Below are 27126 nucleotides of genomic sequence, written 5' to 3'. Positions count from 1 at the left end.
TCCATGGGACACGTCCCAACCAGAGCACAGCGCTAGGTTTCCTTTGTCTTTGCTTTTACAAATTCCACTCATTTCCGAGTAGCCTGAGTCCGTATCTATGCCCCTCCTGCGTGAGGTGATTGCATACATTTATAATAGACTTAGATCCTCTGGTTACATTCTTCCTCCCGTCTCTGGGTCCCCTGACTTCCCAGATGGCATGTGTGTTTCCAGTTTGCATACCCTAGGGTTTCCTCTGCTGGAAAGTTCTATGGGTTTTGGCAAGTGCACGGTGTCACAGATCCACCAGGGCAGGATTGCGCACGATCGCTTCCCCATCCTGAAAAATCTCCTGGACTTCTTGACTTTTTTTTTTTTTTTTTTTTTTTGCTTTTGCGTCCTCACTTTATTTTTCTCCCTCTAGTTGTTTGGTGGGTACACATTGTGCTTGTTTGCTGGGTGGGAAAATTTCCATCCTGGGGGCGCCTGGTGGCTCAGTCAGTGAAGCGTCTGCCTTCGGCTCAGGTCATGATCCCGGGGTCCTGGGATCGAGCCCTGTGTCGGGCTCCCTGCTCAGCGGGGAGTCTGCTTCTCCCTCTCCTTCTGCCCACTCTCCACTTGGTCTTTCTGCCATCGTGCCATGTCTCGTTTGGTAGTTCCCGGTCTCTGCTGAAACTTCCAAGTTGGGTCTTTAGCTTGAAATGCTAAGCAGCCATTTTCGTCTCTGTCTGTAATTCCAGCCGACGGAATTGCTGTGGGTCCATCCGTTGTCCCTCGTTCCTCCTTGGTCTCGCGGGCAGTGCCTTATCTTGTCGGTGCTTCATTCACTTTTACTGTGGTTGACGTTATGTTCCTGGAGATTTCTGCTGCTTCTACCTAGCATCTGGAGACGCCAGCCATCTGGGATCGTCTTATTCCAGGTCTGAGGCTTGAGAACTTCTGGGCCACCCAGAATGGTGCTCCACTGCAGAATCCGTGACTAGTTTGTTCCCAATTCATCCTTCAGGGCCCCGGACCAAGTGCTGGATCTTTACCAGCATCCCCAGACCCCCTTCCTGTCCCTCTAGCTCCGGTCCTTCCAGGCTCTCCAAGCACAACTCAGCCCCTTGGCCATGTTTTCCCCCGGACAGAAGCCCCGGGTCTGAGGCAGCGTTTGGGGCCTTCCCGCCCCCTTGCACTCCGCACCTGTCTTGTTGGTCCTTTGATGCTTTTCTGGTATTTTCTGTTTTTCACCCAGCTTTTAAAACTCGTAGTGAGGGGCGCCTGGGTGGCGTCTGCCTTCGGCTCAGGTCATGGTCCCAGGGTCCTGGGATCGAGCCCCACATCGGGCTCCCTGCTCAGCGGGGAGCCTGCTTCTCCCTCTGTTGCTCCCCCTGCTTTTGTGCTCACTCTCAAATAAATAAATAAAATCTTGAAAAAAAGAAGTGTAGTGAAAGTGCTGGTGTGGGACGTCCAGTCCACGTTACCCGAAGTGGGGCCTCCCACTCACGGCTCCGTCCTGTTGCATGGTGGCCTCATCCGTAACCTCGTGCATGGGACAACCCATCACCAGACTTCCCTCAGTTCACACGAGCCGCAGGACGCGCCGGCCAGGCTTGGTCTCGGAGCTCAAGACCAAAAGCTCCTAGACTTCACTTGCAGAAGGTCTGGACTGCAAGGCTCTCCTGTGTTTTGACCTTTTTCCCTCAGGTGAGGGGAGAACAGTCTTGCCATCGCATCAGAGGGAGGAAGGACCTTTCTACACTCCTCTCCGCCTGGAGCGGGGGATGGGGACTGGTGCCGCGCAGCCCTTCCCGGCTCTGAACCCCGACTGAGCTCCACCAGCTCTCCCTTCACCTCTGCCCACTGAACCCAACTGCCACTTCCTCCAGATCCCGCTTTATAAAAACCCCCTCGAACCAAGTTGTCGTCAGCCAGCCTCCTCTCCCCCAGAAAACAAACTCCAAGACATCGTGACAACAAAGACCACGTCATTTATTTACAAAGGCCAGTGTGGACGTCGGGGAGGGGGGGAGCCACACAGACATCCTCTCTGGATTGCTCGGGACCCTTTCCCATCTGGAGAAGATTCTGCTGCTCTCCCTTCCGCATGCTCGGCCGTGGGAACGCCGAGCAGCCGGGCTACGCGGCAGAGAGAAGAGCCTTCTCTGCGCTCCAACAGAGCGACGTCCAACTCCAGATCAAAGGCATGGCTGCCGCCCTCTCCTTTCCTTCCTCAAATAGAACTTTCTGGCCTGGAAGAAACAGTGAAGACTCCAAAGGCCAGGGACTGCAGGGGAGAGACTGCTGTACTCCCCCCAACAGCAAGGAGGGGAGGGGCGGGAGGGCTGCTGCTCACAGCCCTGACAGCTTTGGGAGGGGTAACCGCACTACCCTCGGGTACCCGCGGGGCCTGGCTGGCTGGACTGTATGTATTCCCGCCCCACACTGGCCCTTTTGCCCACGTCTCTGTGGTGGGATAGAGCTCGGAACCAGTAATCAACAAAGAGCCCACCCTCCTGTGCAACTCACTGAGCATGTGTGTGTGCTCACGCCCGCACACACACACCCACTGCTGAGACAGACCCCAAGCCCTTCATGTCTTTTGAGGGGGGCTCAAACCAGTGGTACCTGGGGACACCAGCAGGTCCTGGCCCCGGAGCCAGTAGGAGCACCTGTGAGTCCCTTCCTTCAGCTCCAATTTGTGAGCATCTCTAGGCCTTCTCTGCCAGGCCTGAGCCTGCGCTCTCCCGCCTAAAACAGCTACTAGGGCTTCCGTTCCCCAAGTGTCAATTCCAACTTCTGAGCCTTTGACTCGGGTCCTTCTCCCCCTTCCCTTCCTCTAGCAAATCTCCATGGGGCTGGTCCGGGGCTTGTTAGTTCCTTGTACAGAGAGGACGGTCGCCTCCCCCTTTAGACAGGGAGGACAGGCATCTCCTCTCTCGGGACATCCCAACAAAGGCTGAATGAAGGGACCAGGACAGGGGGTGAGGAGGAAAAGGCAGCCTGTGCACCTGCCCCCCCTCCGAGTGTGTGACCCCAGCTCGGATCAGGCTGCCGGTGGGAGGAGGGGGCAGAGGGAAGGAAGAGTCCCCACAAGGAACCATACAAGCCAAACCCTAGGCCCCGGAGGAACACCCCATCCCCGCAGAGCAGATGGCAGTCCCCCTGCCAACCCCATGCCACCACCGGGACGTCTGCAGGCTGGCGGCGGGGCCAGGAGCTGGGGCTGGCCCACGACACTGGAAAACGGCTCGCGCAGCCCCGCTCAAACGGGACCTGGATAGAAGACTCTGTAAGAGATGTGCAAGTAAACCCAGAATTCTCAGAGCTCCGGGGCCAGGCCCGCGGCCCTGAAGCCAGCCTGCTGTCTGGAGGGACAGGGAGAAGATGGGGACGGCAGGCACAGAGGGAGGGGGCAGGCGGGTGGTGCGGCCGGGCGGTTAGGAGAGCTGCGAGCCCAGGAGTCTCTCGATGGCCGCGTTGACGTCCCCTCCTGTAGCAATGAGGGCCTGCAGGTTGGCCTCACGGTTGATGAAGCCCATGGAGTGGAGCTGGTCCAGCTGCTGCTGGAACCTCACTTCTGGCGTCTGCACCTGGAGGGACAGGCCTTGTGAGGTGGGCGCGGGAACCCCCCCCGGGGCCCGATCGAATCTGAGGTGTGCGGCCGAGGGAAGGGGAGAGTAGGTCTTCTCGCACATCCTCAAGGTCAACCAGTGGGCAGAGCGGGGTGAGCTGCCAACAGAGGCCAAGGAGGCTGCTCCCCAGGCCACGAAACGACCGTGTAACAGAAGGGGGGGACGTCTTTCCGGACATTTCAAACAGATCAGCCCATGCTCCTAACTCTTTCCATCAGCGCTCTGGACGTGTTCGTGGCACTCTAGGAGCCGAACGCTCTGCGGTCAGGAAGACGCACGCTCTACACGTGCTCTGGCCCCGGCCGTGTCCACACACGGAGCCACGGGAGAGGCCAGAGAAAGGTGAAGGGCCTCGCCTGAGGTCTACCCTACTCCTCAGCCAATGCCCTGGCCTTGCCTTTGTGGTCCGGGGCTCTAGTGACCCCATGCCCCAGGACACTCCTCCCCAGCCTCAGAGCCACAGGGCTTCAGTTTCCAGGAGCCCTACGATACCAGCACCAGGCAGGGCCGGGGCACGGTGGCTGAGACGCACATTCCGGAGCCACGTGCCGGGGCTGGGATCTCGGCTCCGTTACCGACTTACTGGCTCTGTTACCGACTCTGAGCGAGGCACGTCACCTCTCTGCGCCTCCCTTTGCCCCTTATGACAGGTGCAGCGCGCTGACAAGGCGTGGTGAGGCTCGGCGCGAACGCGCGCTCCCACGGAGCACTCACAGCGGTGCCTGGCAGCCAGTGGGACGGTCACTGTTCCCAGCCCCACTCCACGGCTGTGGAAACAGAACTTGGGGACGGCGGCAATCCCCCCAAGGCCAGCAAGTGGCCGCCTAGGACCTGAGGAGGGCGGGGCTGGCTGACCCCGAGCGCTCCGCTGTCTCTGTTCTGCTGCTCGGCCCCCCGCGCCGGCCGCCCCGCGTACCTGTGAGCTCCCACCGCCAGCCAACAGCTGGACCATCTGCTGCATGAGCTGCTGCTGGGCCCCGGAGGCCCCCGCCGGAGGAGACGTGGCAGGGGGTGCCGGCGAGGAGGTGGGGGCCTCGGGCGCGGCCCCGGTGCTGCTGCCTGCCGGGGGTGCCGGGGTCCGGGACATCCCAAAGGAGCCAAGGCTGCAGGCAGGAGAGACCAAGAGGTGGGAGGCAGCCTCGGAGAAAGCTACGGCACGGGAGGCGCAGAAGGAGGAGCGGAGGGAGGCGAGCAGGCCCTCGCACACGCGGTGGCAGCGGGGAGCGCCCGGGAGGGGGCGGGGAGGAGGAGCCCGCACCTCGCTGCCCCCGGCCCCTCACCTGGGTACCAGCCCAGGGGCCTCGGTCTGCAGGGTGTGCAAGCCCTGTTGGATCTGCAGCAGGGCCTGCATGGCGCGGGGGTTGGTGAGGACAGAGAGGGACTCCGGGTTCTGCATCTGGCGGGAAACAGGCACAGAAGGCGGTGGCAGGTGGCAGGATGCGGGAGGCCACCCAAGCCCGAGGCCGGAGCTCTGCCCTGCCCTTCAACCCCCCAGCCGCCACTCCTGGCCCCTCACGCACCTGCTGGAGGAAGACGGGGAGCTGAAGGCGCAGCTGCTCCTGGAGCTGGGGGTTCCCCGCAAACAGCGGCACATTCACCATCATCTGCAGGGGGAGGGCAGCGGGGGAGGCCTGGGCCCGCCCTCCCCAAGAATCGCCCCCCGGCACCCTCACCACTGCGGGAAGTGTGGGTCTCGGGGTCCCCCGGAGGCCGACGTGGGGCAGCGGGAGGAGATGGAGCCACACTCCGGGCCACGAGCCGGGGCACCCAGCCCCACCCTGGTGCTGGCAGCAGTTCTGCAAGTTCACGGTGCTCACGCTGCGCCAGCCACCTTCTGGGCACTTTCCTCGTATGCACTCCCGAGCCCGCACAACTCCGTGAGGGAGGAGCCACCAACATGAGCACTCACAGCAAACAAACCGGGAGGCTCGTAAAGGGCTTAGCTCGGAGGCGGCGGGCCTAAGACGCCCGCCCCGCGGTCTGGCTCGGGACTGACCTGACCAGCGCGTCACGGCCCCCAGCGCGCCCCCCTGGTGGCAGCTCCGTACCTGAGCAGCGAAGTCGGGGTTCTGGGCCAGCGTCTGCAGCATGCTGCGCATGTAGGGAGCTGAAATCACGTTCTGCATCAGCTGGGGGTTCTCAGAGATCTGCTGCAGGAGGGCCTGCATCTCTGGGCTGTTGAACACTCCTGGCACAAGGAGGAGAACAACGGACAGGAGAAAAGGGTCCAGATGGAAACCAGATGCTGCCCTTCCATCTCCCTGCTTGCGACGCTGGGTGGTTACGCAGTTCAGAACAGCAGCGATAACACGGCCCCCAGGACAGGGGCGTGCGTCCCTCTCCCTGCTGCGGCTGGGAACTGGGTCTCAGCCACGCCCCCGGCTGTCCCTGACGCAGGCTCCGGTCACCTGGACTCGTGGTTAGCAGACCTGTGCTAGTGGCAGAGGCCCTTTCCTCAAACCAGATCTTGCTCAAAAACCAAGTATGCCAACGGTCTGCTTAGAGCCTGGCAGGAGGGCTGGAGCCCCTCCCACTCGGTCCTTCCTTCTCCTGGGGGTGGTCCAGACACCCCAGGACTGGAGCACAATTTTAAAGCCATGGATCAGGTTCAAATCCCTGATTTTACAAATAAGGGAGCTGAAGCACACAGAGGGGAAGGGACTTTTGGATCAAGGTGCGCCCCCCCCGCCCCAGCCCAGGGCACAGAGAAATCAGGGCATCTACTAAAGACACCCCCAGGGTCATATGTATGGTCACAGTCCAGATACATGGGGCATCCCCAAGGATTTGCAGTGCATAACCCCCACTTCTGTCCATGGCAGATCTGCACATCCCTCTCCCCCAGCCTCACACCTGCCTGCCCCAGGTGTGCCCCGAGTCCTCCCCCACACACTCCTCCCCAGTCTGACCCACTGACGATGCTGGATAGTTCCAGCAGGGCTGCAGGAGCTTAGGAGGTGGGCCTGCTTTACTCGTGAGCCATTACCCAGGCTGCTCCCAGGGACAGGAAACAGCCCAAACCACCCCGCATCCTCTGAGGCTGCAGAGCCCCCTCTGTGGCTTCAATACAGTCTCACCTGTCTTCAATATTCAGGAGCAGTGTGAGCCCCATTCAGTCCTGGGGCAGAGGGACCACCCTGGTGACCCCACTAAGCTCCTTCCACCCTAGGACATACCTGACCCCAGGCTAGCCGCATTGATCCCAAAGGGGTTCGAGACTGTCGGGTGCACCTGGCTGGTCCCCGATCCTCCGGTGCCCTCCCCCCCGGACCCGGGGGCCTGGGAGGTAGGGGGCGAGGGGCTCCAGGGGTTAGGGAGGGGCTCTCGGTTCTCAGTCCGCAGAGGCTGGGAGGATGAGCTGTCGGAGTTCCCGGCCAGGGAAGAGAAGGGATTGTTGCCAAACTGGGAGGAGGGAAAGGTTCTGGGTTAAGGACTGAAACAAAGCAGGGCTAAGGGCTAGGCCCTCTGTGTCCTCTCACCTAACAGCCTCCCCTCCCTGGCAAAGGGACAGGGGCCTGAGACCCCGGAGGGCAGCTCACAACGGGCAGCGCCCCCCTCATCCTGCAGGGTGGGAACTGGCCAGTGCTGGCCACCCGGTCACAACACCCCTCAGGCAGCTGGAAACTTCCCGCCTCCCCCGGCGGCTCTAAACATTCGGTCTCTAGTCTCCTCTGTGCCCTGTGGGACTTGACGTGCACCCTTCCCGCTGTGTAGCGACGTATTTGTCTTCCTTAGCTCTCAAGGGGCAGAGACAAGGTCCCCTTTGCACCCCTCCCCTGACATTAGAATAAGCGATCGTTGGCTTGGTGGGAGCCTGCTCTGTCTCAGCCCTGATCTGCCTCTAGGCTTCCCCTTTTCCAGCCATCTTGGTCCAGCACCCACTCCCCAGAACCCGCCCCCCAGGTCCCCTAAGTGGCATTCTGTCCACCGAGGCGCACACAGCCGAGCCCCTCAGTGGAGCGCATTTCTGGCTGAGCGTGCCCTCCCTCCGCTGCTTCCGCCACATGGTCTCCTCCTCCTCAGCCTCCTTCCTGCAGCTAAACGGGCCCCCTCGGCTGTGTCACCCACCTCGGGGTCTGTGCCCCATTACATAGTGTGCTGCCCGAGGCAGCCCCAGAAGTTCCTCCCTCCGGATCCACCGCACCCAGGAAGGAGCTCTGTGCAGGGGTGTGCTTGCTGATGGAGTCCACACCCTGTGCCCCTGCTCAGGCTCCCTCTCCTGAGGTCCCGGGGGGCCCTCACCTAAGCAGGAGGTACCTGAGCAGCCCCGGCCGCCCCTCACCACGGGGCTTCCTGCTGACTCAAAGTGGGTCGCGGGGACCAGAGCTCACCCAGGACCCTGCAGCCCTGCACTGCGCTTCTTCCGCCTGACCAGATGCCTGCTGACAACAGGCCGGCAGGCCAGGGTCCACACCCACAGCCTCAGGCGCTGTCCCTGCTTCTGATGTCCTGCCTGGTGACTCGCCCTGCACCCACCACCGCTGGGTTCTGGGCCCCGTTGTTTCCGGCACGCTCTCTGGACCGAACCTCTTTCTGACCTCCCTCTAGCAATGACAGCAGCCATTTATTGAGCACCTACTATGTGCCTGGCACATTTATTCTAATGTTTACAGTAGCCCTCCAATATACCAGTTCTCAAAGTGTGGTCCTGGGACCCCTGCAAGGCTTAGCACTGTTTTTGTAGTTCTGAGGTGCTATTTGCTTTTTTTCACTTTTGTTGTCTTCATCAGTGTTCAATGGCCTTTTCCAGAGGCTACGTGACATGTGACATTGCAACGGACCGAACGCAGAAGCCGAGCTGCGAGTCCAGCCGTCGTGCAGTAAAGAAGTCTGCAAACATTAAAACAAGGCCACTGTCTGCTCAAGTTTTGTTTAGGAAAATGAAGTTATTTTTTAAAAGAACATGCGGTTTATGTGAACGTGTAGTTGATTTACTCTTATTTTAAGATGAATTAATAAACATTCCTTACGTTTCTCAGTCTTAATTTCAGATGCAGTGAATATTGATAGATCTAACCCACAGAAACAAAAGCTCTTTGGGGTCCTCAGTAATTCTTAAGCGTCTAAGGTGGTCCTGAGGCCAAAATGATCAAGAACCGCTGCTTTAATAGGTTGCCTCCAGTCTGAAAACATGGAAGCTAAGACTCAGAAAGGTGGAGCAACTCACTTAAACCCGCACCACTAAAAATGGTGGCCAGGGATCTGAACCCCAGTTTGCTGACGCCAAATCTCCCTTCTTCCAACTGTTCCAGTGGTTCCTACAGCCTAGTGTGGATCAGAATTAGCCAGAGGGCTTATTAGAAGCCCTTCGCAGCTACTGGATTTTTTTTTAACCAGGTGCATGCATTACTTTGATGTATATTTTTAATTAAATACTTAAAAATAATTTAAAATAAATAAGTTCCTTTTTTCTTTATATAACTTTTTATTAAAATAAATTCTTTCAGGGGCGCCCGGGTGGTTCAGTCGGTTAAGCATCTGCCTTCGGCTCAGGTCATGATCCCGGGGCCCTGGGATGGAGCCCCACGATGGAGCCCCGCGTCAGGCTCCCTGCTCAGTGGGAGTCTGCTTCTCCCTCTGACCCTCCTCCCTCTCGTACTCTCTCTCACTCACTCTCTCAAATAAACAAAATCTTAAAAAAAAATTCTTTAAAAAACTCAGAGTTGAACCCTATAAGCACTTTCTAAAATTTGAAAGAGCAATGCCAAGAATAACCAAGAAGATGTTGGAAAATAAGGTGGGGGGTTTACTCTACCAGGTACCCAGACTTAATTAAGAAAATGTGGTATCACTGTAGGGACAGACAAACAGACCAGCGGAATCCTGAAGAGTCAGCAAGACACACACTTATTTGTGGAGATTTGCTGTAGGCCAGAGACAGCATGAGCAAGGAAATCTGTTGGGACAGCGTGAACCACTCAGGATATGGGGCTTTTCGTCTTCCACCAGGAAAAAGTAACATGAGACCCCACCCTCCCACCTGGGCACTATTTGGGGGGTGTGTTCAGTGTGTGCAAATCCATCAGGCTGTACACTTATGATATGTGTACCTTTCTGAAGCCATATTATTCTCCAATAAAACATTTTCTAAACGTTTTGAAAAAGCAAGTTAAAAATTATATGAACAGCAGGATACCACTTCTATGAGGTTTAAAAATATGCAAATCAATGCTCTAAGTTATTTATGGATACGAACACAGGCCATAAAAGAATCGAAACGGTAAATACCAACTTCAGGGTGCTGGTTCTCTCTGGAGAGCGAAAGGGGTAAAATGGGGCAGGGAATACGTGAAGGCTGCAATTCTATCTGTAACGTCTTGTTTGCAAGTATTAAACATGTCCAGGAAACTCTAAAAAATACTAACATTAGTTACCTCTAGGCTGGAAAAGAGGTGGCTGGGAGATGGAAATAAAAGGATTCCTTTTGTTTACTTTGCATAACTTGGGAACTTTGAAGTGTGTAAATGTATAATGTATTCAGTATATTTTAAACTTAAAAAAAGAGCCAAAAAGCACCGAAGCTCTGTGTACGGCAACGCGTTAGGGCAACGTGGATACAAAAGGATGCAGTATTTTTGTCTGTACTTTTTATGTGGTTGGAAGAATTCATAAGGCACTTTCAAAAGTGCATCTTCCCAAGCCTGATTCCAGAAACTGAATCAATAAATAGCTCAAAGGAGGGGCCCAGGATTATGGACAAGCCCCCTGGGTGACGCTGACGCAGGTGATCCGTGGACCACACTTGAGACACACTGTGCTGGGGTCGGCTGTCTCACTCCAGATCTGCCCCACCACCTTTGAGCCCCTGGTGCACGAGGCTGTCAGATCGCTTGGACGCTACGCCCCACCCCTCCCCACGTCCCCAGGGAATTCTGCTACCTTCTGCCCTACTGTCTCCCCCCCCAGGCAGAGCTGGGCCATCCCTGCCTCTGCCGTGAGAACTGCTTCAAGCCAAGGCCCACTCTCGCAGGGCTAGATCAGAAAAGAGGAGCGGACAGCACCCCAGGCTTGCCTGAGTCTGGGGGAGGGACTCCTGAGCCCCAGCAGCCCTCCCACAGCCTGGCCCCCGGCCCCACCTGTTCCCGGGCAGCACTGAACATCGGCTCCTGGATGTCTGTGTACATGCGGCGGAGGGCATTATACCCCCCAGGGATGCTCTCCAGGTTGCTCAGGGCCCGGTCCTGGTTCCGCATCATTTCTTGCATCATGGCTGGATTCCGAGCCAGTTCCATGGTCTGGTAGAGAAGGGAGAGACAGGAAGAACCCTGGAAACTGGGGGGTACCAAGCTTGGACAAGGGCCCTGAGGAGGGGGTCTGCATCGGGACTAGGGGCCAGGGCCCAGGAACCACCCCACAGAGGCGGCGGGTCAGCTAAGTCGGACCTCCTTCTGCTACAGCCACCTTGGCTCCAGCCCTGCCTCCCTGTGGGTATCCGGCTTTCTGCACTGTGGTACAGTGATCCCGGACAGGCTGAGGGCCACAGCTCCCCTTCCTCGGGTTCAGGAGGCCCAGGTGTCAGGGAGCGAAAGGAAACCGAGTAAGAAAGGACATGAGAAAGAAGAGGAGGCAGCAGAGGAAATCAACATCTATTGAGCGCCTACTACATACAGACACCAGGCAAAGCCATGTGCACAACTGAAGTCATGGGATCCCCACAATACTTGTCCCAAGGAGGTATTTCTGTCCCTTTTCTGCAGATGAGAAAATAGGCTGAGACTCCCTGGGGACACGGAGCCAGTGAGCGGTGAAGCCAGGTTTCGAGGCCAGGTGGGTCTGTCTGCCCAAGATCGTACTGTGGTTCCTGGCAGATGACCACAAGTCGGGGAGGGGAGGCATTCAAGCCAGGACGGCGCTGCCGACACCCTCTAACCCCGGCCCGAGGTTTCTGGCCCGGCCAGAGCATGGGGGCTTTCTCTCTGCAGCCAACAGCTCAGTGTCAGTAAGGGCCGGCCCGCGTCGGCCCCAGGGGACAAGCCCCCACGACACAGATGACCGCGTAGCTCCTGCCTGTCCGTGCCCGACTGGGGACGACTTCCCAGTCCTTACTCCCACGTCCGCTCTGCACTTGCGTCTCCGAAACACCTTTAAGTCTAAGGTGGGACCTGACTCCTCACCCCGTGACTCCTGCCCTCACTGTTTGCCAAGGGACCTCCGCACGCCAGGCACCGCTCTGGACGGTGAAGAAAACACTTGCAGATCCTCGCGCTGAAGGAACTGATCTTCCGATGAGTGCGGCCCCGGTGCCCACAGCCCTGCTGCCGTCGTCTTTCCCTGGCCCCCACTGCCCTGGGCCGTAAGACGCAGCTCCCGAAGGCCAACACGGAACTGCCTCTGCGGGGTCTCCATCAGCCACCGGCCCTGCCCAGCCCCAGGCTCCCCAAGTGCCCCCCTGCCTTTGCACCTGCGGTCCCTCGGCCCTGAACGCTCTCCCCTTTTTCCTCCTCTGGGTCTCAGGGCAGGGTCGGGAGCCCCTGTCTGTGCCCCTGGGGGACCCTGCAACTATATGATAGCACCAACCCCGCTGCGTTACAACTGCGTGTCTACGAGTCCCACTTCCCTTTGAGACCAGAAGTTCCCGGAAAGCCAGACCGACACCCCCAGCATTCACAGCATGGCTGCTGGGTGAGCAAGTACACACAAGCCGACGCAGGACAAGGCGGCCCGGCCGGTGCCCTCCGGGTTTGTGTCCTGCCCGTCCCCACGCCAACCTGCTCTCACACCTACCTGCCTCATGAGCTCCGGGTTGTTGAGCATGTGGCTGATCTCGGGGTTCCGCTCCATCAGCTGCTGCATCTGGGGGTTGGCCATGATCATGTGGCGCATCAGGTCGGGATTAGACATCATGTCCCGGACCAGGGGGTTCTCCATGATCTGCGACAGCATCTCGGGGTTGGACATCAGCTGCCTCTGCATCTGCTGCTGCAGCTCCATAAAGTTGGCAGAGCCCAGGCCCAGGCTGCCCAGGCCCAGGATGCCCCCAAAGCCAGCTGCGGGGAGGGGCCGGGGTCACCGTCGGCCACGAGCCCCTGCCCCCACCTGGCCACAGCCACTGCGCTCAGGTCTCCACGAGGAGCCTCGCCTGCTTCTCTCCCCTCCCCTCCCAATCCTTCCCCCGGCCCCAGCCCTGCCCCACTGCTGGCGGAGATGGGAGCCCAGTGGACCGAGACCTCTCTGGAGGCAGAGGCTGAGAGCCGGGCACAGCACAGAGAGGGTGACCAGTGGGGGCCTGCTCAATCAGCAGTAAATATTCCCCAGCTGGCTGCTGCTGGACCCCCCTTGTCCCCAAACTCCAACATCCTCACCCTGCGTTCTCCACATCCCCAACCCCATTCCGCCCCTCCCTCTGAACGCTCATCCAGGCTCCCCTCCTCGGGGAGGCCCTGGTAGACTGGCTTCCTCCCCTGCTTCGCCCAAGCACCAGTGTCTGGAACGCCATGTCCAGGGGTCCCCATCCCCATCCGACCAGAAGCAGGGACCACGTTTCTGCCTCCTCTTGGCTCTCCCCGCCTCCCTAGCCCCAGACAGGACTGTGCCCTCCTCCCTGAGGGCTTACAGAGTATGGATGCAGTAGCACTGGGGGGTCCCTCCCCAGCCCCCGGGGAGGGACCCCCCCCACTGCTCCTCCGGCTGCCGCTGCCGGCATCTGAAGTGGTACTGCCCGAGGTGGAGGGCTGGGCAGGGGTGGCAGGCGAAGCGGGCGTGGTGGAGGGTGCTGAGGCAGGGTCTGGAGTGGAGGGAGAAGAAGCAGTGGCGGCAGCTGGATCTGGAGCCCTGAGGACAGAGGAAGAAAGTCCTGGCTGAAGTGAACAGGAAAGGGAAGACACGGAGTTCCTTTCAGTGCAGCCCCTGCCCTACCGAGTAAGCCAACTCCGAAGGCACCCGCAGGCAGGGCTGGGTGGGGAAATCGGGCGGAGGCAGGCGGCGCTGGGTGGGGAACTCGGGCGGAGGCAGGAGCAAGGACCACCTGCCTGCAGGGCGTTCTGGGAGAGGCAGGTGAGGTTCCTTTCCCCTGTAGGGGAGATGGTAGGGCTGCCTGGCAATCCCTGAGAGCCACCTTCCTGGGTGCTGGCGTGGCCCTCCACGTGCAGGTGAGCGACAGGTGAGAAAGCGAGGACCAGATGGGGAAGACAGGCCCAGTCAGCAGCTGGATCTGCTCCTCTCCTGGACTTACTTCTGAGGGGTCTTGATGACCAGATGGACAGTGAGCCCATCCTTGATCCCATGCTGGTTCAGTGTGTCCCCGTCCTTGAGGATCTTGCCTGCGAAGATCAGGACCAGCTGATCCTGCTGAGCCTTAAACCTCCTGGAGATCTCCTCTTTGAACTGTGGTCAAGAGGCAGAGGTCACTGCAGAGCCTCCCTGGGCTCCACCCACCAGGGACCCTACCTCTGGTCTGGGAAGTCCCTCTGCAGTCTAGACCCCATCCATCCAGTGGCACTGAGCAGCTCCCTTGGTAACCAAAGAGATGGACCAGTGACAGGCTCCTATCTCGGCTCAGCCCCAGGGTCTCCCAGCCTAGGAGGCCCAGCCCGTTCTCCAGATTCCCTCCTCGGCCCCTCCCTCCAGCTCCCCAGGACGAGGGCGCTGCCTGTGGCTCTCTGTCCCAACTCCTTCAGCAGCCTTGGACCCAGGCCTGTCTCTCTTCAGCCTTCGGTTCTAGACTCCAGCTTTCTCTGCCTTCCAGCCTTTTCGTAACAACGACCACACACAGACTCCAAATGATCTCTAACAGCAGCAACTATTCAGGAGTTAAGAGTCTCAGTCCCGTGAGATAGATATGAATTATCATCTCCACTTTCAGGATGAGAAAACTGAGGATCAGAGCAGTTACGTGACTTGCCCTGGGCGGACTGGAATTCAGGTCTTGACACCAAAGCCCCAGTTCTTGACCCGACACACGGCCTCTCAGCCAAAGCTGATTTCAGATTGAGCTCTGCAGGGCAGAGGATGTAAGTTCTGGAATGCAGTCATTTTGTATGGGGGGAGGGGGGGCGTGAATGCACTAAAGACTGGCTTGGGGAGATTCAGACTCCCCAAATCCATCAGCTCTCCCCCCAAACCCAAACAAACCAAAACAGGACATTCTCAGTAAAGAGTGCACTTGCTAAGCCAAGGCAGCTTCCAGATCTCTTCCTTCCAACCAGATGGCCTATCTTAAGCCCCGCCTATGAGAAATTCTGGAGCTGCCACCGGGGGGGGGGGGGGGGGGGGGGGAGGCGAACACAGCCAGTGCTCCCTCATTCACTCATCCAACACACTTTTATTGAGCACCTACTGCACACCGTAAGTCCCGGAGGGGCCGAGGGCCCACTGTAACCACCTCGATTTGAAAAGGTAAGACGGATACGGGCCGAGGGAAACGCTCGTCCAGCGCCCCGCGCCCCAGCACTCGGGGGCGCCCCCCGCCCGCTCCCCTGGCGCAGCACCGAGCCCGGAGGCCGCCGGGCCGCGGCCCCTCGAATCCCCGACCAGTCCTCGGGGCGCACGCTGCCCTCAGACCCCGAGTCCTTCCCCTCCCCGGTGCAAGGTGCCCCCTCCCAGCTCTCCGCCACGCCCCCAACCCAGGCCACAAGGCGAGCCCCGGCCTCGAGTCCGCTGCACGCGCCGCGCCGGCCGGAGCCCCCTCGCAGGACGCCCCCAGCCCCGCTCCTCCCCTCCCTCCCCTCCGAGATCCCGAGGGGCCCCCACCCTCCCCGCCCGCCGCCCCACCGCCTCGGAGCCACCCCTCTCTCCGCAGACCCCTCCTCCGCCACCCTCGCCGCTCGTACTACCTCCTTGACGGAGGCTCGATCGCAGATCACAATTTCCTCCTTGTCCTTGGGGGTCTTGACGGTGACCCGAATGGGGGGCCTGCCCTCGGCCCCGCTCGGCTCCGCCATGCCGCCGCCGCCACCCGGCCGCCCGCCAGCCCGCCCCGGCTCCTCCTCCTCCTCCCCGCCCGGCCGCCCGCCCGGCCGGCTCTGCTCCGGCCTCCGCCCCTCCGCCCTCCCCTGCCCTGCCCTCCCCTCCCCTCCCCTCCCCTCCCCGCGGCCGCGCCGCCCTCCGGACCAACTGCGCCCACAGCGCCCCGGGCGGCCTGGGGGGGGCACTGCAGCTGGGGCGGCCCGGGCCTCGCGGGGCGGGGCGGGCTCCCCGAGACAGCCCGCCGCCGGTCCTGGCCCGCCGCCTCCGCGGTGACTCCCGCTCCGGGACAGAACGCCGTGTCCCTGTCGCCGCCGCGTTGTCCTGGTTCCCGGGCCTCTCCCGACTCGGAGGCTGACCCCCCCCCCCCCCACGTCTGGACGTCCACCCAAGGTCTCACCTCTAGGACTGACTATGCCCCCGGAGGTCGTGGCCTGCTCGGAGTCTACTAAGTACGGCTCCAGAGGCCTTTCTGAGCCTTGGTCTCATGTCACAGGGTCGTTCATAACGTAGGGAACTGCTCTGAAAAGTAACCAAACGTGTGCCTGACAAATACCGGGATTTCTTTTTTCAGTTTCTGGTCGTGATTGTCAAGCGGGCATGCTGACTCTTCTCTCCCCGAGGTGGCGGGGAGGGGAGTGGGTTGTTAAACGCCCTTGCAGTCCTGCCCCCATCCTTTCGCTCCCGCTCTTTAACCCCCCCAACGACCACGTGGTTCCCCGGGAAAGGCGAACTACAGCTCCCAGGGTGCGCCGCGAGGCCACGCGGAACTACAACTCCCGGCGCCCCCCGCGGCGGGGCGGTGTTGCGTCGCCACCGCAGAGCCGGGCCGGGACCTCCGGGTCGCGCGGAGTTCCGGAGCGGCGGGGAGCTCGGGGAGGTGCCCGCGGAGGCCCGCGGGAGGCAGCTCGGGGGCTGGCGCGGAAGCCCGGGCCCGGGAGCCGCAGGCATGCTGCGTCCCAAGGCTTTGACCCAGGTGCTAAGCCAGGCTAACACCGGAGGTGTCCAGAGCACGCTGTGAGTGCGGCCGGAGGAGGCGAGCCCGGGGCGCGCTGGGGAAGGGTCTCGGGGAGGGAGGAGGGTAGAGGGGCCGCGGCCGGCGGGAAGGGCCGCGTCTGCCCAGACCCCTGCTTTCTGGAAGCGCCCCGGCGGGAGGTGGGGCGAGAGCGCAGGCGTTTTCTCGCCGCCCCGAGCACGTCCTTATCTCTTACCGCCGCTCGCCAGGCTGCTGAATAACGAGGGCTCTCTGCTGGCCTACTCCGGTTACGGGGACACGGACGCCCGGGTCACCGCGGCTATCGCCAGCAACATCTGGGCCGCCTACGACCGCAACGGGAACCAAGCGTTTAACGAAGACAATCTCAAATTCATCCTCATGGACTGCATGGTATGGAGAGGGGAGCCACTCCCCCTGTCCCCTAAGGGGATCCCCATGGGGCTACCTGGACCCCACTCTGGATGGTTGGAGGGGCAGGGACAGGATCTCCGCGGGCTACCAAGAGTCGGTGTGCTGCAGCATTGTGGTAGGCAGGGCCCCATGCAGCAGGTGGTGGTGAGGAGGGGCCCGGGACCCAGTGTCTGCCCGGGCTTCTGGCCTCAGCTGGCCACTTGTCATTCGTGGAGCCCTAGGTAAGTCACTTGAGCTCTCTGAACTTCCTGACCGCATCTCCAACGTGGGAACAGTAATACCGCCCAACAGGAGTGCACGCACACAGGCTTGTCCTGAAGATCACACGGAAGGATGTAAACTGTAGTGTTGTCACCCTGAGTCACAGGCCCACAGAAGCACAGCGGAGTCTCCAGATCCTCGGCCCATCCCTTCAGTTTGCAGAAGAGCGAGCTGCAGCCCAGAAAGGGGAAGTAGCCGTTAGACTGTGAATTTCCGGGAAACAGAAAGGGTCTCACTCACCTTTGTATTTGTTCGGCCAACACATGTTTAGGTCCGTGCAGTGTTCTCAAGGATTAGGGAAAAAGTAGCAAACAGGACCAAAACTGTCACCTTAACTTCTCACAGAAGCTTATGGTTTTATGTGTGCTGTAAAATACATATGTAAGTCAAAACACTAGGATGTGAGATATTGAAAATGCTATGCGAAACGGAAGTGAGGTGGGGCACATATCAGGGACAGTCTCACTGAAAAGGTGACATTTCATTAAAGATCTGAGGGAAGTTGGCCAGCCATATGGCCATCTAGGGGAAGAGCATTTCTGGCAGAACAGCAAGTGCAAAGGCCCTGAGGCTGATGTAGTTGGAGCAGCATGGGAATAGGGGAGGTGAGTAGGAGGTGAGGCCAGAGAGGGAGGGAGTGCAGCACCTGGCTCCCAGCACACAGCAAATGCCCAGTGAAAGTTCGCTGAACCAAACTGAAAAGGCCCAAGCGTGAACTCTTCCCAGAGGATTTCCACTGTAACGGGGCTGCCTACCTCATCCTCACCCCATGCCCAACCAGGGATGCCATTTCAGTTCAGTTGATGACTCCTGCTGGGTGCCTAACCTAGAGTGGGTGCTGTAGGACACGAGCTTTTCCAACGTCTTGTCCACACCCCAGCCAAAGAAATAGCTGTTAAGTCAGAGCCCACACCCCCCCAACTAAAACAAACATGCAGTGCACTCCATTTCTCTTCTTTTTCATACTGACCCACCTCCTCAATTGATGGAACCCTAGAGTCAGAACTGCAATTTGAAAAACTTTACCATGGGAAAAGAGAATTATACATTAGATTAATTGCTCCCACACTCCTTAGAGGGTCTTTGGGGTGAACCCGTAATAATAATATCACCCATTTGGACGGTCCTCTGCGGTTTCAAAACTCCGTCCTGTGTGCTGGCATCCTCACCAACTGGGATGAGGCAGGGGTCACAGAGAAACCAAGTTTCTGCGAGGTTGAGTTTCCCGGGGGCGGTCGGTTAGCAGGGGCTGTGCTGACCCTGGAATCTGAGCTCAGGACCCCACGTCCAGGGCTGTGGCCAGAGCCCCTCGTCTGAAGCCCCTGCCATGCCCAGGGCATGGAAGGAAGAAGCTGATAGTCTCCCTGAAGAGGAGCCCTTGGGGAAAGAGAGGGCTGAGGGTGCCAAGCGGAACCCTACATCCCACGATATCACCCCCCCCAGGAGGGCCGTGTTGCCATCACCCGGGTGGCCAACCTTCTGCTGTGTATGTACGCCAAGGAGACGGTGGGCTTCGGGATGCTCAAGGCCAAGGTGTGTATGTACCCGTTCCTCTGCGACTGTGGGCCCAGCCTTTGTGCTCTTCACTGTCCGCTCCCACCCCACCACCTTGGAGTCTGCGGTGGGCCGACTCCCCGGAGTGGGTGGGGGCTGGGTGCTCAGCAGCGGGCGTCCGGCCTGGATTGGGGATCCCTCTAGCGGCAGATCCTGTGGGCCTGATTTCTCCTCCCCTCTTGCAGGCCCAGGCCTTGGTGCAGTACCTGGAGGAACCCCTTACCCAAGTAGCCGCCTCATAATGAGCCTGGGCTGAAGCTGGGGTCAAAAAAGATAAATGACCGTTGGGATGGGCAGGGCCCCCCGGGGAAGCCTTTCCGGGTGGTGGGGGGAGGGTGAGACTTTGTTTTTTCCAAGAATAAACTTGAACTCCTATCTTGCGTGATGACTGATTTCTTGAACGGGAGGAGCCGAAGGAGGTGGAACAGAGTGAGGACTGCTCAGGAGAGACTCCTGAGGGCCCACCTCTCCCCTCGCCCTCTGACAGCTGGGGCGCCTCAGCGACATGACCATCTCGGCCCTGCCCCTCTGAGCGTTTCAGCCACCTGATGGGCACACGTTTGGGAGCGACCTCAGAGAAGCAGCAGGCTGGTGGGGGGCTGCTGGGGGTCCTATTGGACAGCGAGAATATAGGGCCCTGCAAGGCCAGTGTCGTTCAGTCCCAACTTTGGGGGGGTGCCTTTTCTGCCCTTGGGGTTGGAAGAGTGCGCACTAGCCACCTACCAGGGCCACCCCACGCTCACACCCTCCGGATCTTGAAGCCCTTTGCAGGTGGTATGGCTTTACCGTGAGACCTCCGATCCCGGGGAGGGGGTGTCAGAGGGCCTCAGAGGCATCTCCAGATCCTGCCCTGCGCTCAAACTCTTCCCCCACCCGTCTCTCTGCTTACCCTGGGTCCTTAGAGCAGGTGTGGACAGGGAGCTACCAGCCCCTAGCCCAGTGCCCGAGGAAGGGACCATCCCAGGGGAGAGGTAGGCGGCGAGTTTCAGCTCCACCCAGGGTGAGGAACACCGCCCATCCCAGGCCCTGGGCTGTCGGGAGGGGCAGACGTTTCTGTGTCCACAACACCGTTCCCAGAATTCTGCAGTGCAGCAAGGTGATTGGCACCCGCCAGCCCCAGCCCCTCGCCCCGGCAGCCCTTCCCCTGGTGCCCCCAATCACCCCCCACCAGAGCCTCTGAAGGAAAAGCAGGAGGCCAAGCAGGTTTCTGCTCCCTGAGAGGCTATTTCTCACTCACTGGTGGCTGCCCAGGTAGGTTCCTGGTCCCAGGAGCCCTAGCACCGTGCACTCAGTCCTCAGCTGGCTCTCTGAAGGTCCTGTGCCTGTCCCAGCTCCACCCCCCCGCCGTGTCCCCCCCCACCAGCCTGCCCGGCCGCCCCACTGCGGGAGCACCGGTTGAGAGCAGACACTCAACCTGCCTAACCTGTCTGACGTCATCATCTCTCCACCCACCTGGGCCCCAGGTCTCCACCACCTGCTCTTCCTGTTCTCAGCTTCCGTCCTCTTGGCTTCCTTGCAGCACCCCCACCTGCTAGAGCTGAGCCTCCCAGGCCCTGCCTAACCTCAAGTGGGCCCTCAAGCCCTCTGCCTGCAGAAGTTTCTTTACCCCCAATGAGAGGAGCGGCGGATCCAGGTCTGGAGAGCTGAGAGTGGAGGGTACTGAGCCAACGCGTAGACCTGTCACCTCTGCCCCTGAAGCCACTCGTACCCTCCATGCGGAGCCAGGATGGGGAACAGAGCCGAGGAAGATTATAACTTTGTCTTCAAGGGTGAGTTGGGGTCCATAAAGAGAGAGACCGTCAGAGCCAGAGAGCACCCCTCCTGTCTTTTTACCTGTTACCAGGACTGTCCCCGGGTCCATCATTCCTTTGGAGAAGAAAGCAAGCTGCAGGGAGTGGGGGAGGGTCTGGTTACTGGGGCAAAAGTTCTGGAGCTGCCGGAGTGCTCTACTCCTGCAGATAATGATGTTGATCACTCCCCGGTGGGCCCAAGTTAGGCCCCTCTGCTCCATTTGCAAAGGAAGCCCACATCCCTAGGAATTGTCAAGCGCGCAGCGCGAGAGATGGAGGTCAGACTTAAGAGAGGACTTCCCTCCTGAGAAGAGAGGGAATAACCTTGAGAGGAAAAAGCCCTGTTTCTGGGTGGATGTGCAGGAAAGAAGAGAAAGGAGAGCTCTATCCATTTCGGGGTGAAGACAGGGAAGATGTAATAGATCGAGAGCAGGGTCTTACAGAACCTGGAAGACTCTGAGGGCTGGGACCTTGTCTGCTGTCCCTTGGCAGCCCCTTTGGGCCCACATACCAGTCACAGGGTCGGCTTGGCTGCTCCTGGAAGTATGCATACATCTTTCCTGCTCCTTGCCCTCAGCCCCTGCATGGGACCCCTGTAGACCCCAGCCCCCGTGCACCCCCACCTCCACGTCTCCTTCAGGGCAGGGTGGACTGCAGAGCTGTGATTCCCCGTGCAGCCACCCCTCCCCACTGCCTCTCCCCGCCTAAGCCCCGCCCTCACTGGGGCTGGGACTCAGGCCACTCTGGTTGCAGAACCAGTACTCTGGGCCTCTGTCCAGGAATGGGAGGCTGGGGCGGCCCTGTTACTAGTAGCTGCCCTTGCCTGAGCCCTTCTTTGTGCCAGCCCCGAGCTCGTGAGTCTCCATAATGACCCCAAAACGCATGTCTCCTTTTGCAAGCGTAGTGGTCAGGAGCCAGATCTCAGCTCTGTCGATTACCAGTTCGTGCAGGTTGGGGTCTCCAGAAGCAGACACTGAGAAGTTTGGGATATAAGGTGTCTATTCTGGTGGAAGGAAGGGAGAGGAGACACAGGGAGAAGCCAAACTGCAGCACAGGGTCACAGAGCCTTGGCAAAGGGCGGCGGGTGCTGTCCTGTCTCACCTCGCGTCGGCACCGGCTGCGGGCAGCCCCGGAGAGGCAGGGCGAGCTGAGGGAGCAGGGGGCTGGGGGCTCGTCCTTCCTCGAAGGCGGATCGGGGTGGCACACCTCTGTGTTTGCGAAGCCAGCCATGCTGTCTGGTACCAGCCACTTCTCCACCAAGTGTCTGTTTTTCTCGCCTCTAAAAATGGGATGGTGGTGATCATGGTACTTGCCTCCTGGCGCTGTGGTGGGGATCAGAGTCAATACGTGGAAGGCTTTCAGGACGGTGCCTGGCACGTAGTAGGTGCTCAACCACTGTTGACACCTAGTGTCTCCGTTTTACAGACAAGGATGAGTAGCTGACAAAAGGTCACAAAGTCAGTATTCAAGCCCAAGTCTCTGGGGCTCCAAAGCCCTTGCCCTGAGCACCTTCTGGGCGTGAAGGCAGGGCTAGGGGCCCAGCCACTGGCAGAGGTGAGCCGGGATGAGGGTCTCGGCAGGGGGGAGGCAGGAATACACACACACACCCACGCCCACACTGCTCCCAGCTCCTTCCTTCCCTGCACACCTTCCAGGGGGCTTTATAGATTTTTTTTTTTTTATAAAGATTTTATTTATTTATTTGAGAGAGAGAGCATGAGAGGGGGGAGGGTCAGAGGGAGAAGCAGACACCCTGCCGAGCAGGGAGCCCGATGCGGGACTCGATCCAGGGACTCCAGGATCATGACCTGAGCCGAAGGCAGTCGCTTAACCAACTGAGCCACCCAGGCGCCCCTAGATTTTTTAACAAGAAAACTGAAACCTAGAAAAGCTAAGCTGCTTGTTCAAGGTCACTAGCCGAGTGAGAGGCCAAGTGGGGACCAGCGCCCAGAATATGTGGCTCCCAGGGCGCCAGCCTAGGGGTCCTCCTGTAATCCTGGGTGTTCGCTCAGGGTTGCGCAATTTGTGGGTCGTCCTTGCATCAGCCCCCCCTCTCCCTACTCACCCGTGCTGGGTAAAGCTGGGCGCTGGATGCTGCGCACCAGCCCAGAGGCTCTTCACCCCCCCCACCCCCCGTAGATCCCAGTCCTGGAAACCTGGCCATGAAAGAACTGACCTGCCAACAACTATCAGCCTGGGCGATATCTCGTTTACTTCTTGCAACAATCCAAAAAATAGTATTGTTATTCCCATATTTCATGTGAAAACACATGTCAGGGTAGGCCTGTCCAACACTCAGCCCCGTGTTCTTAACTGTCCCTCCTTGGGGACAGCTGGATCCTAACTTCTTACCCCCCTGAACTTTCCCCCCTCCCCAGATGCGTCACTTGCCAAATGTTCTCCCTGCATTTGTGTTCGTGTGGTGGCTTCCTGCCCGCATGCGTGCACACATGCATGCACACACACGCACGCGCACACATGCACACATGCACGCACACACACAGATGTATGCACACACACGTGCGCGCACACGCACACACATGCACACGCACACATGCATGCACAGACACACGCGCGCGCACGCGCGCACACATGCATGCACAGACACGTGGGCGTGCACACACACGCATGCACACACATACACACGTGCGCGCACACGCATGCACACACACATACACACGTGCACGCGCGCACGCACATGCACGCACAAACACGTGCGCGCACACGCACACACGCGCGCACACATGCACACATACATGCGCGCACACGCACACATGCATGCACATACATATGTGCGTGCACATGCACACGCACACATGCATGCACACATGCACACGCGCACGCATGCACACACATACGTGCGCGCACACGCGCACGCACACATGCATACACGCACATACACACGCACGCGTGCACGCACACCGAGCCTCCTCGTCCAGACAGGCACAATGCTGTCACGTGGCCTGGTCCAGAAACATGTGCCCTCCCCAGACCTACACCCCGTCCACATCCACACACCCTGCCAACCTCGTAGCCCTCAACCCCGACACCCACAAACAGCCCACGGATGGCGCCCCATCCCAAGTGCAGGCTGCCCAGACCAAGAACGCTGTTAGGCCTGCAGCCCCAGCTCTTGGCCCCTCACCTGGGCAGTCTGGAAGCCTCTGCCAGGAGGCTGGGCTCCTCCCTCAGTTTCCTGGGCTCAGCTCCTGCTCCCGATGGGTGCCCCCCCCCCCCAGCTCACCCCCGTCTCTCCTCTCCTGCAGTGGTGCTGATCGGCGAGTCAGGCGTGGGGAAGACCAATCTGCTGTCCCGGTTCACGCGGAACGAGTTCAGCCACGACAGCCGCACCACCATCGGGGTTGAGTTCTCCACCCGCACGGTCATGCTGGGCACGGCCGCGGTCAAGGCTCAGATCTGGGACACGGCCGGCCTGGAGCGGTACCGAGCCATCACCTCCGCGTGAGCCCCGGGGCCGGGGGGCGCTGGGGAGGCTGGGGAGTGCCTCCGGAGGAGAGGCCGCGGGGCTGTGTGCTCCCTGGGTGGAGCCCCGGACTCCGTGGCCCCGGTGAGCCCCAGGGGCTGTGAGCCCCATGGCCTGAGGCCGGATGCAGTAGTACCAACTGCTAGGGGGACAAGCAGCAGCTGCGGGACCACTTCCCGAGCCTTTGCTACGTGTCCGGGGGGGTATGAGGCACTTTCCGTTGAGCATTTGGTGCAATCCTCAAAGTACCGTAGGACTAGGATGTCATAATTAATTCCTGCTTAATACAAGCCCCCGAGGCTCAAGCAGGTGATGTCAGGGGGACCCGGGATGGGGGAGGCTGTGGGATCGAGAGTGGCCCCACTTCTGCTTTGCACTTGGCATCCTTTGCCATTTCAGCACACACCTGAAGGGCTGGCCCCCGAGCCGCATCTTACCCAGAGGAGGCCGAGGCCACGCCAAACCCAGTCAGCGGCGGGCCAGATGTGAGGAGGGTGGTCTGCGGGTGTGACGGGGGACGGCAGGTGCCGAGGGGCAGCAAGCAGGAGTTCAGGGCTCAGTCACACACACTCTCAGCACTCTTGGACTGTTCACCGGAGCTCTTACGAGCCTCGGCTGACACATCGATAAAGCGGGAGGAATCAGACAGCACAGTGTGAAGAAGCCCCACCTACTGCCAGGAGCGAGGCTGGGCGCTTGCAGGGATGGCCTCAGAGGTCAGCTCGGGGACTGCTGCGTGCGGTGGGCATTTAGCTGGTCCTAGCAAGACATGACCATGGGACAGAAGAGGGCACCGTGGCCCAGGAGCCACGTGAGGAACATGCCATGGAAGGTGGGCATCCCGGAGGCCGAGTTGACCGGGGCCCAGGTGCACATGGGTGGACAGCAAGGGCTAATATCAGAACAAAAGACCCAAGGAAGCCATGGCTAGGAAGGCAGGAGGAGCCAGTGGTTTCAGAGAAGGTGGGGCTGCTTTGGACGCCCCCCCTGCACCCCCCCACCCCCCAGCTGTACCAGTAGCCCCGGAGGGCTCAACTTCAGGCCCAGAGCCTGGAGTTGCCCTGGCCAGATGTGGGCCCCTGGACCTCAGCTTCATGTTTCTCCATCTCCGGTACTCACCTCTGACCTTGCCTCTGTCGCCCCCCCAACCCCCCACCCAGGTACTATCGTGGTGCGGTGGGGGCCCTGCTGGTGTTTGACCTAACTAAGCACCAGACCTATGCCGTGGTGGAGCGCTGGCTGAAGGAGCTCTACGACCACGCCGAGGCCACGATCGTGGTCATGCTCGTGGGCAACAAGAGTGACCTCCAGCAGGCCCGGGAGGTACCCACTGAAGAGGCCCGAATGTTTGCTGGTGAGAGCCCACCACCACCCCGTCCGGCCCCTCCAGCCTGCCCTGGGCGCTCCAGCTCCCACCGCCCCAGCCCCAGCTCCTGCCCTGGGGCCCCAGCCTGGACCTCCTCCATGGGGACCCCGACCTGCATCGCTTCTTCCTCAGAGTCTCCCAGCCCTCCTTTTGTCACCCTGTGTCCCTCATCATGTCCCACCACTTGCCCTAAGATTGTCTTTTTGGGCAATTACTTGTCGTTGCCTTTAAGGCAGGCCATTCCGTGATGCTCGAGATCTGGGGTGTGGCAGGTGTGCCCCCCTGACCTTCTCCAGTCATGCTCTCCCCAGGAGGCCTCTGGGGTCAGGGGCAGCAAGATGCAGTGGTTAAGGGTACGGGCTCTGGTGTCCCGTGGCCCAGCCTCACACCCCCGGGCCAGTCCTTTGTTCAGTCTCTCTGTGCTGTTGGGCTTCAGCTTCCTCCTGGGCGAAAAAGGGATCATATTCAAATCTACCTCACAGGTGGTTTCAAGCATGAAATGAGCTACACATGCCAAGGGGTTAGCACATTGCAAATGTACACGGTAAACATTAGGTAAATATTATTGTGTTTCCTTTCCTGCCAGAAAACAATGGGCTGCTATTCCTGGAGACCTCAGCCCTGGATTCCACCAATGTCGAGCTGGCCTTCGAGACTGTCCTCAAAGGTTAGAGCCCCTGCCTCCATCTGGCAGCCCCATTCCATCCCTGAGGCTCTTGTGGGGGTAGGAATGCAGACGGCCAGCCCTTGCCTACCCCAGATGATTCCTTGGCCCCTGTGTGGGCCCCCAGCCTCCTCAGAGCCTCCCCAGTGCCCCCTCCCCACTCCGAGACTGAGGCTTGGGGAAGGAACCAGAAGGCCACACTTCCAGGGAGCTAAGCGTTAGCCCTTCTCCACCCAGGTAAGTAGAAGGGACGCAGGTGCCCAAACTCCACTTCCTCCCAGCAAAGTCTCCTTGAAGTGTGGTCACACCCATGCTCGGTGAGTCCGCGCCTTGTGTGTAGGTGGCGTGGGCTCTCGGTCCTCTGACCCCGTCACTGCCCTCCGTCCCCCTCAGAGATCTTCAGCAAAGTGTCCAAGCAGAGGCAGAACAGTAGCCGGACCAACGCCATCACTCTGGGCAGTGCCCAGGCTGGGCAGGAGCCGGGCCCTGGTGAGAAGAGGGCCTGTTGCATCAGCCTCTGACCCTGGCTAGCGCCCGCCCTGCCCCCACTGGCTTTTTGGTGCCCCACTCCCACCCCAGCTCCAGGACCTCTGCCTGTCCTGTGGTTCCAGATGTCAGAGTGGTCCCATGGAGCTCCAAGATCTTCCCGATCCCCCCACCCGTTTCTCTATTACCTGTCGTCCCCCCACCCCAGCCGCACAGATTTGGCCTTCAAATAAAGCTGTGTTTTGTACCAATGTCTGGCCAGCCTGCTGCCTCCCATCCCCTTCACCTCTGGCCCCTCTGAGCTGGTGTTCCCCTCCCCGCCCCCCACCCTCCCCACCATACCCACTGCCCCCCAGGGCCAGCTGCCTCTGGAGTCCTGTGGTCTGGGGACAGTGCCAAGGGGGAGGGAGGGGCCCACGCTTCCCTCTGCCAACGCCCAGGGCAGGTGGGGGAGGGAGGACAGCATGGCCAAGAGGGGGTATCTGGAAGGAGAGACAAAGGAAATCACCCTCAGGCACCATCTGGTGCCTAGGGCCCTGGTGCCAAGAACTGAGGTCACTCCAATGCCAGGGGTGAGGGGAGGAGGCAGGGGGAGGTGTTGGAGAGAGGGGGGAGT

The 27126-nt window shown here is 59.9% G+C and overlaps 3 protein-coding genes across 3 annotated transcripts; 2 read left to right on the top strand and 1 right to left on the bottom strand.

Annotated features, from left to right (window-relative positions):
* Window positions 1-1932: 1932 nt before the first annotated feature.
* On the bottom strand, window positions 1933-15532 carry UBQLN4 (ubiquilin 4). The gene is made up of 11 exons (XM_036067819.2): window positions 15368-15532; window positions 13768-13919; window positions 13150-13367; window positions 12321-12583; window positions 10673-10831; window positions 6773-6998; window positions 5645-5784; window positions 5117-5200; window positions 4877-4992; window positions 4513-4699; window positions 1933-3554 (listed from the first exon to the last, which is right to left on the bottom strand). The coding sequence occupies exons 1-11, from the start codon at window positions 15473-15475 to the stop codon at window positions 3402-3404; spliced, it is 1806 nt and encodes a 601-aa protein (XP_035923712.1). The 5' UTR covers window positions 15476-15532; the 3' UTR covers window positions 1933-3401.
* Window positions 15533-16300: 768 nt separating this feature from the next.
* LAMTOR2 (late endosomal/lysosomal adaptor, MAPK and MTOR activator 2) lies at window positions 16301-19095 on the top strand. Its single transcript, XM_036068039.2, has 4 exons — window positions 16301-16514; window positions 16722-16884; window positions 18610-18699; window positions 18906-19095. Exons 1-4 carry the CDS (start codon window positions 16447-16449, stop codon window positions 18960-18962), a joined length of 378 nt encoding a protein of 125 aa, XP_035923932.1. The 5' UTR covers window positions 16301-16446; the 3' UTR covers window positions 18963-19095.
* A 1033-nt stretch (window positions 19096-20128) lies between these two features.
* RAB25 (RAB25, member RAS oncogene family) lies at window positions 20129-26757 on the top strand. The gene is made up of 5 exons (XM_036067900.2): window positions 20129-20489; window positions 23777-23972; window positions 25155-25348; window positions 25947-26027; window positions 26418-26757. The coding sequence occupies exons 1-5, from the start codon at window positions 20447-20449 to the stop codon at window positions 26543-26545; spliced, it is 642 nt and encodes a 213-aa protein (XP_035923793.1). The 5' UTR covers window positions 20129-20446; the 3' UTR covers window positions 26546-26757.
* Window positions 26758-27126: the final 369 nt, after the last annotated feature.

The sequence above is a fragment of the Halichoerus grypus genome, chromosome 7 (genome assembly GCF_964656455.1).
Source record: "Halichoerus grypus chromosome 7, mHalGry1.hap1.1, whole genome shotgun sequence".
NCBI lineage: Eukaryota > Metazoa > Chordata > Mammalia > Carnivora > Phocidae > Halichoerus > Halichoerus grypus.
This window is presented reverse-complemented; position numbering and strand designations above follow the sequence as displayed.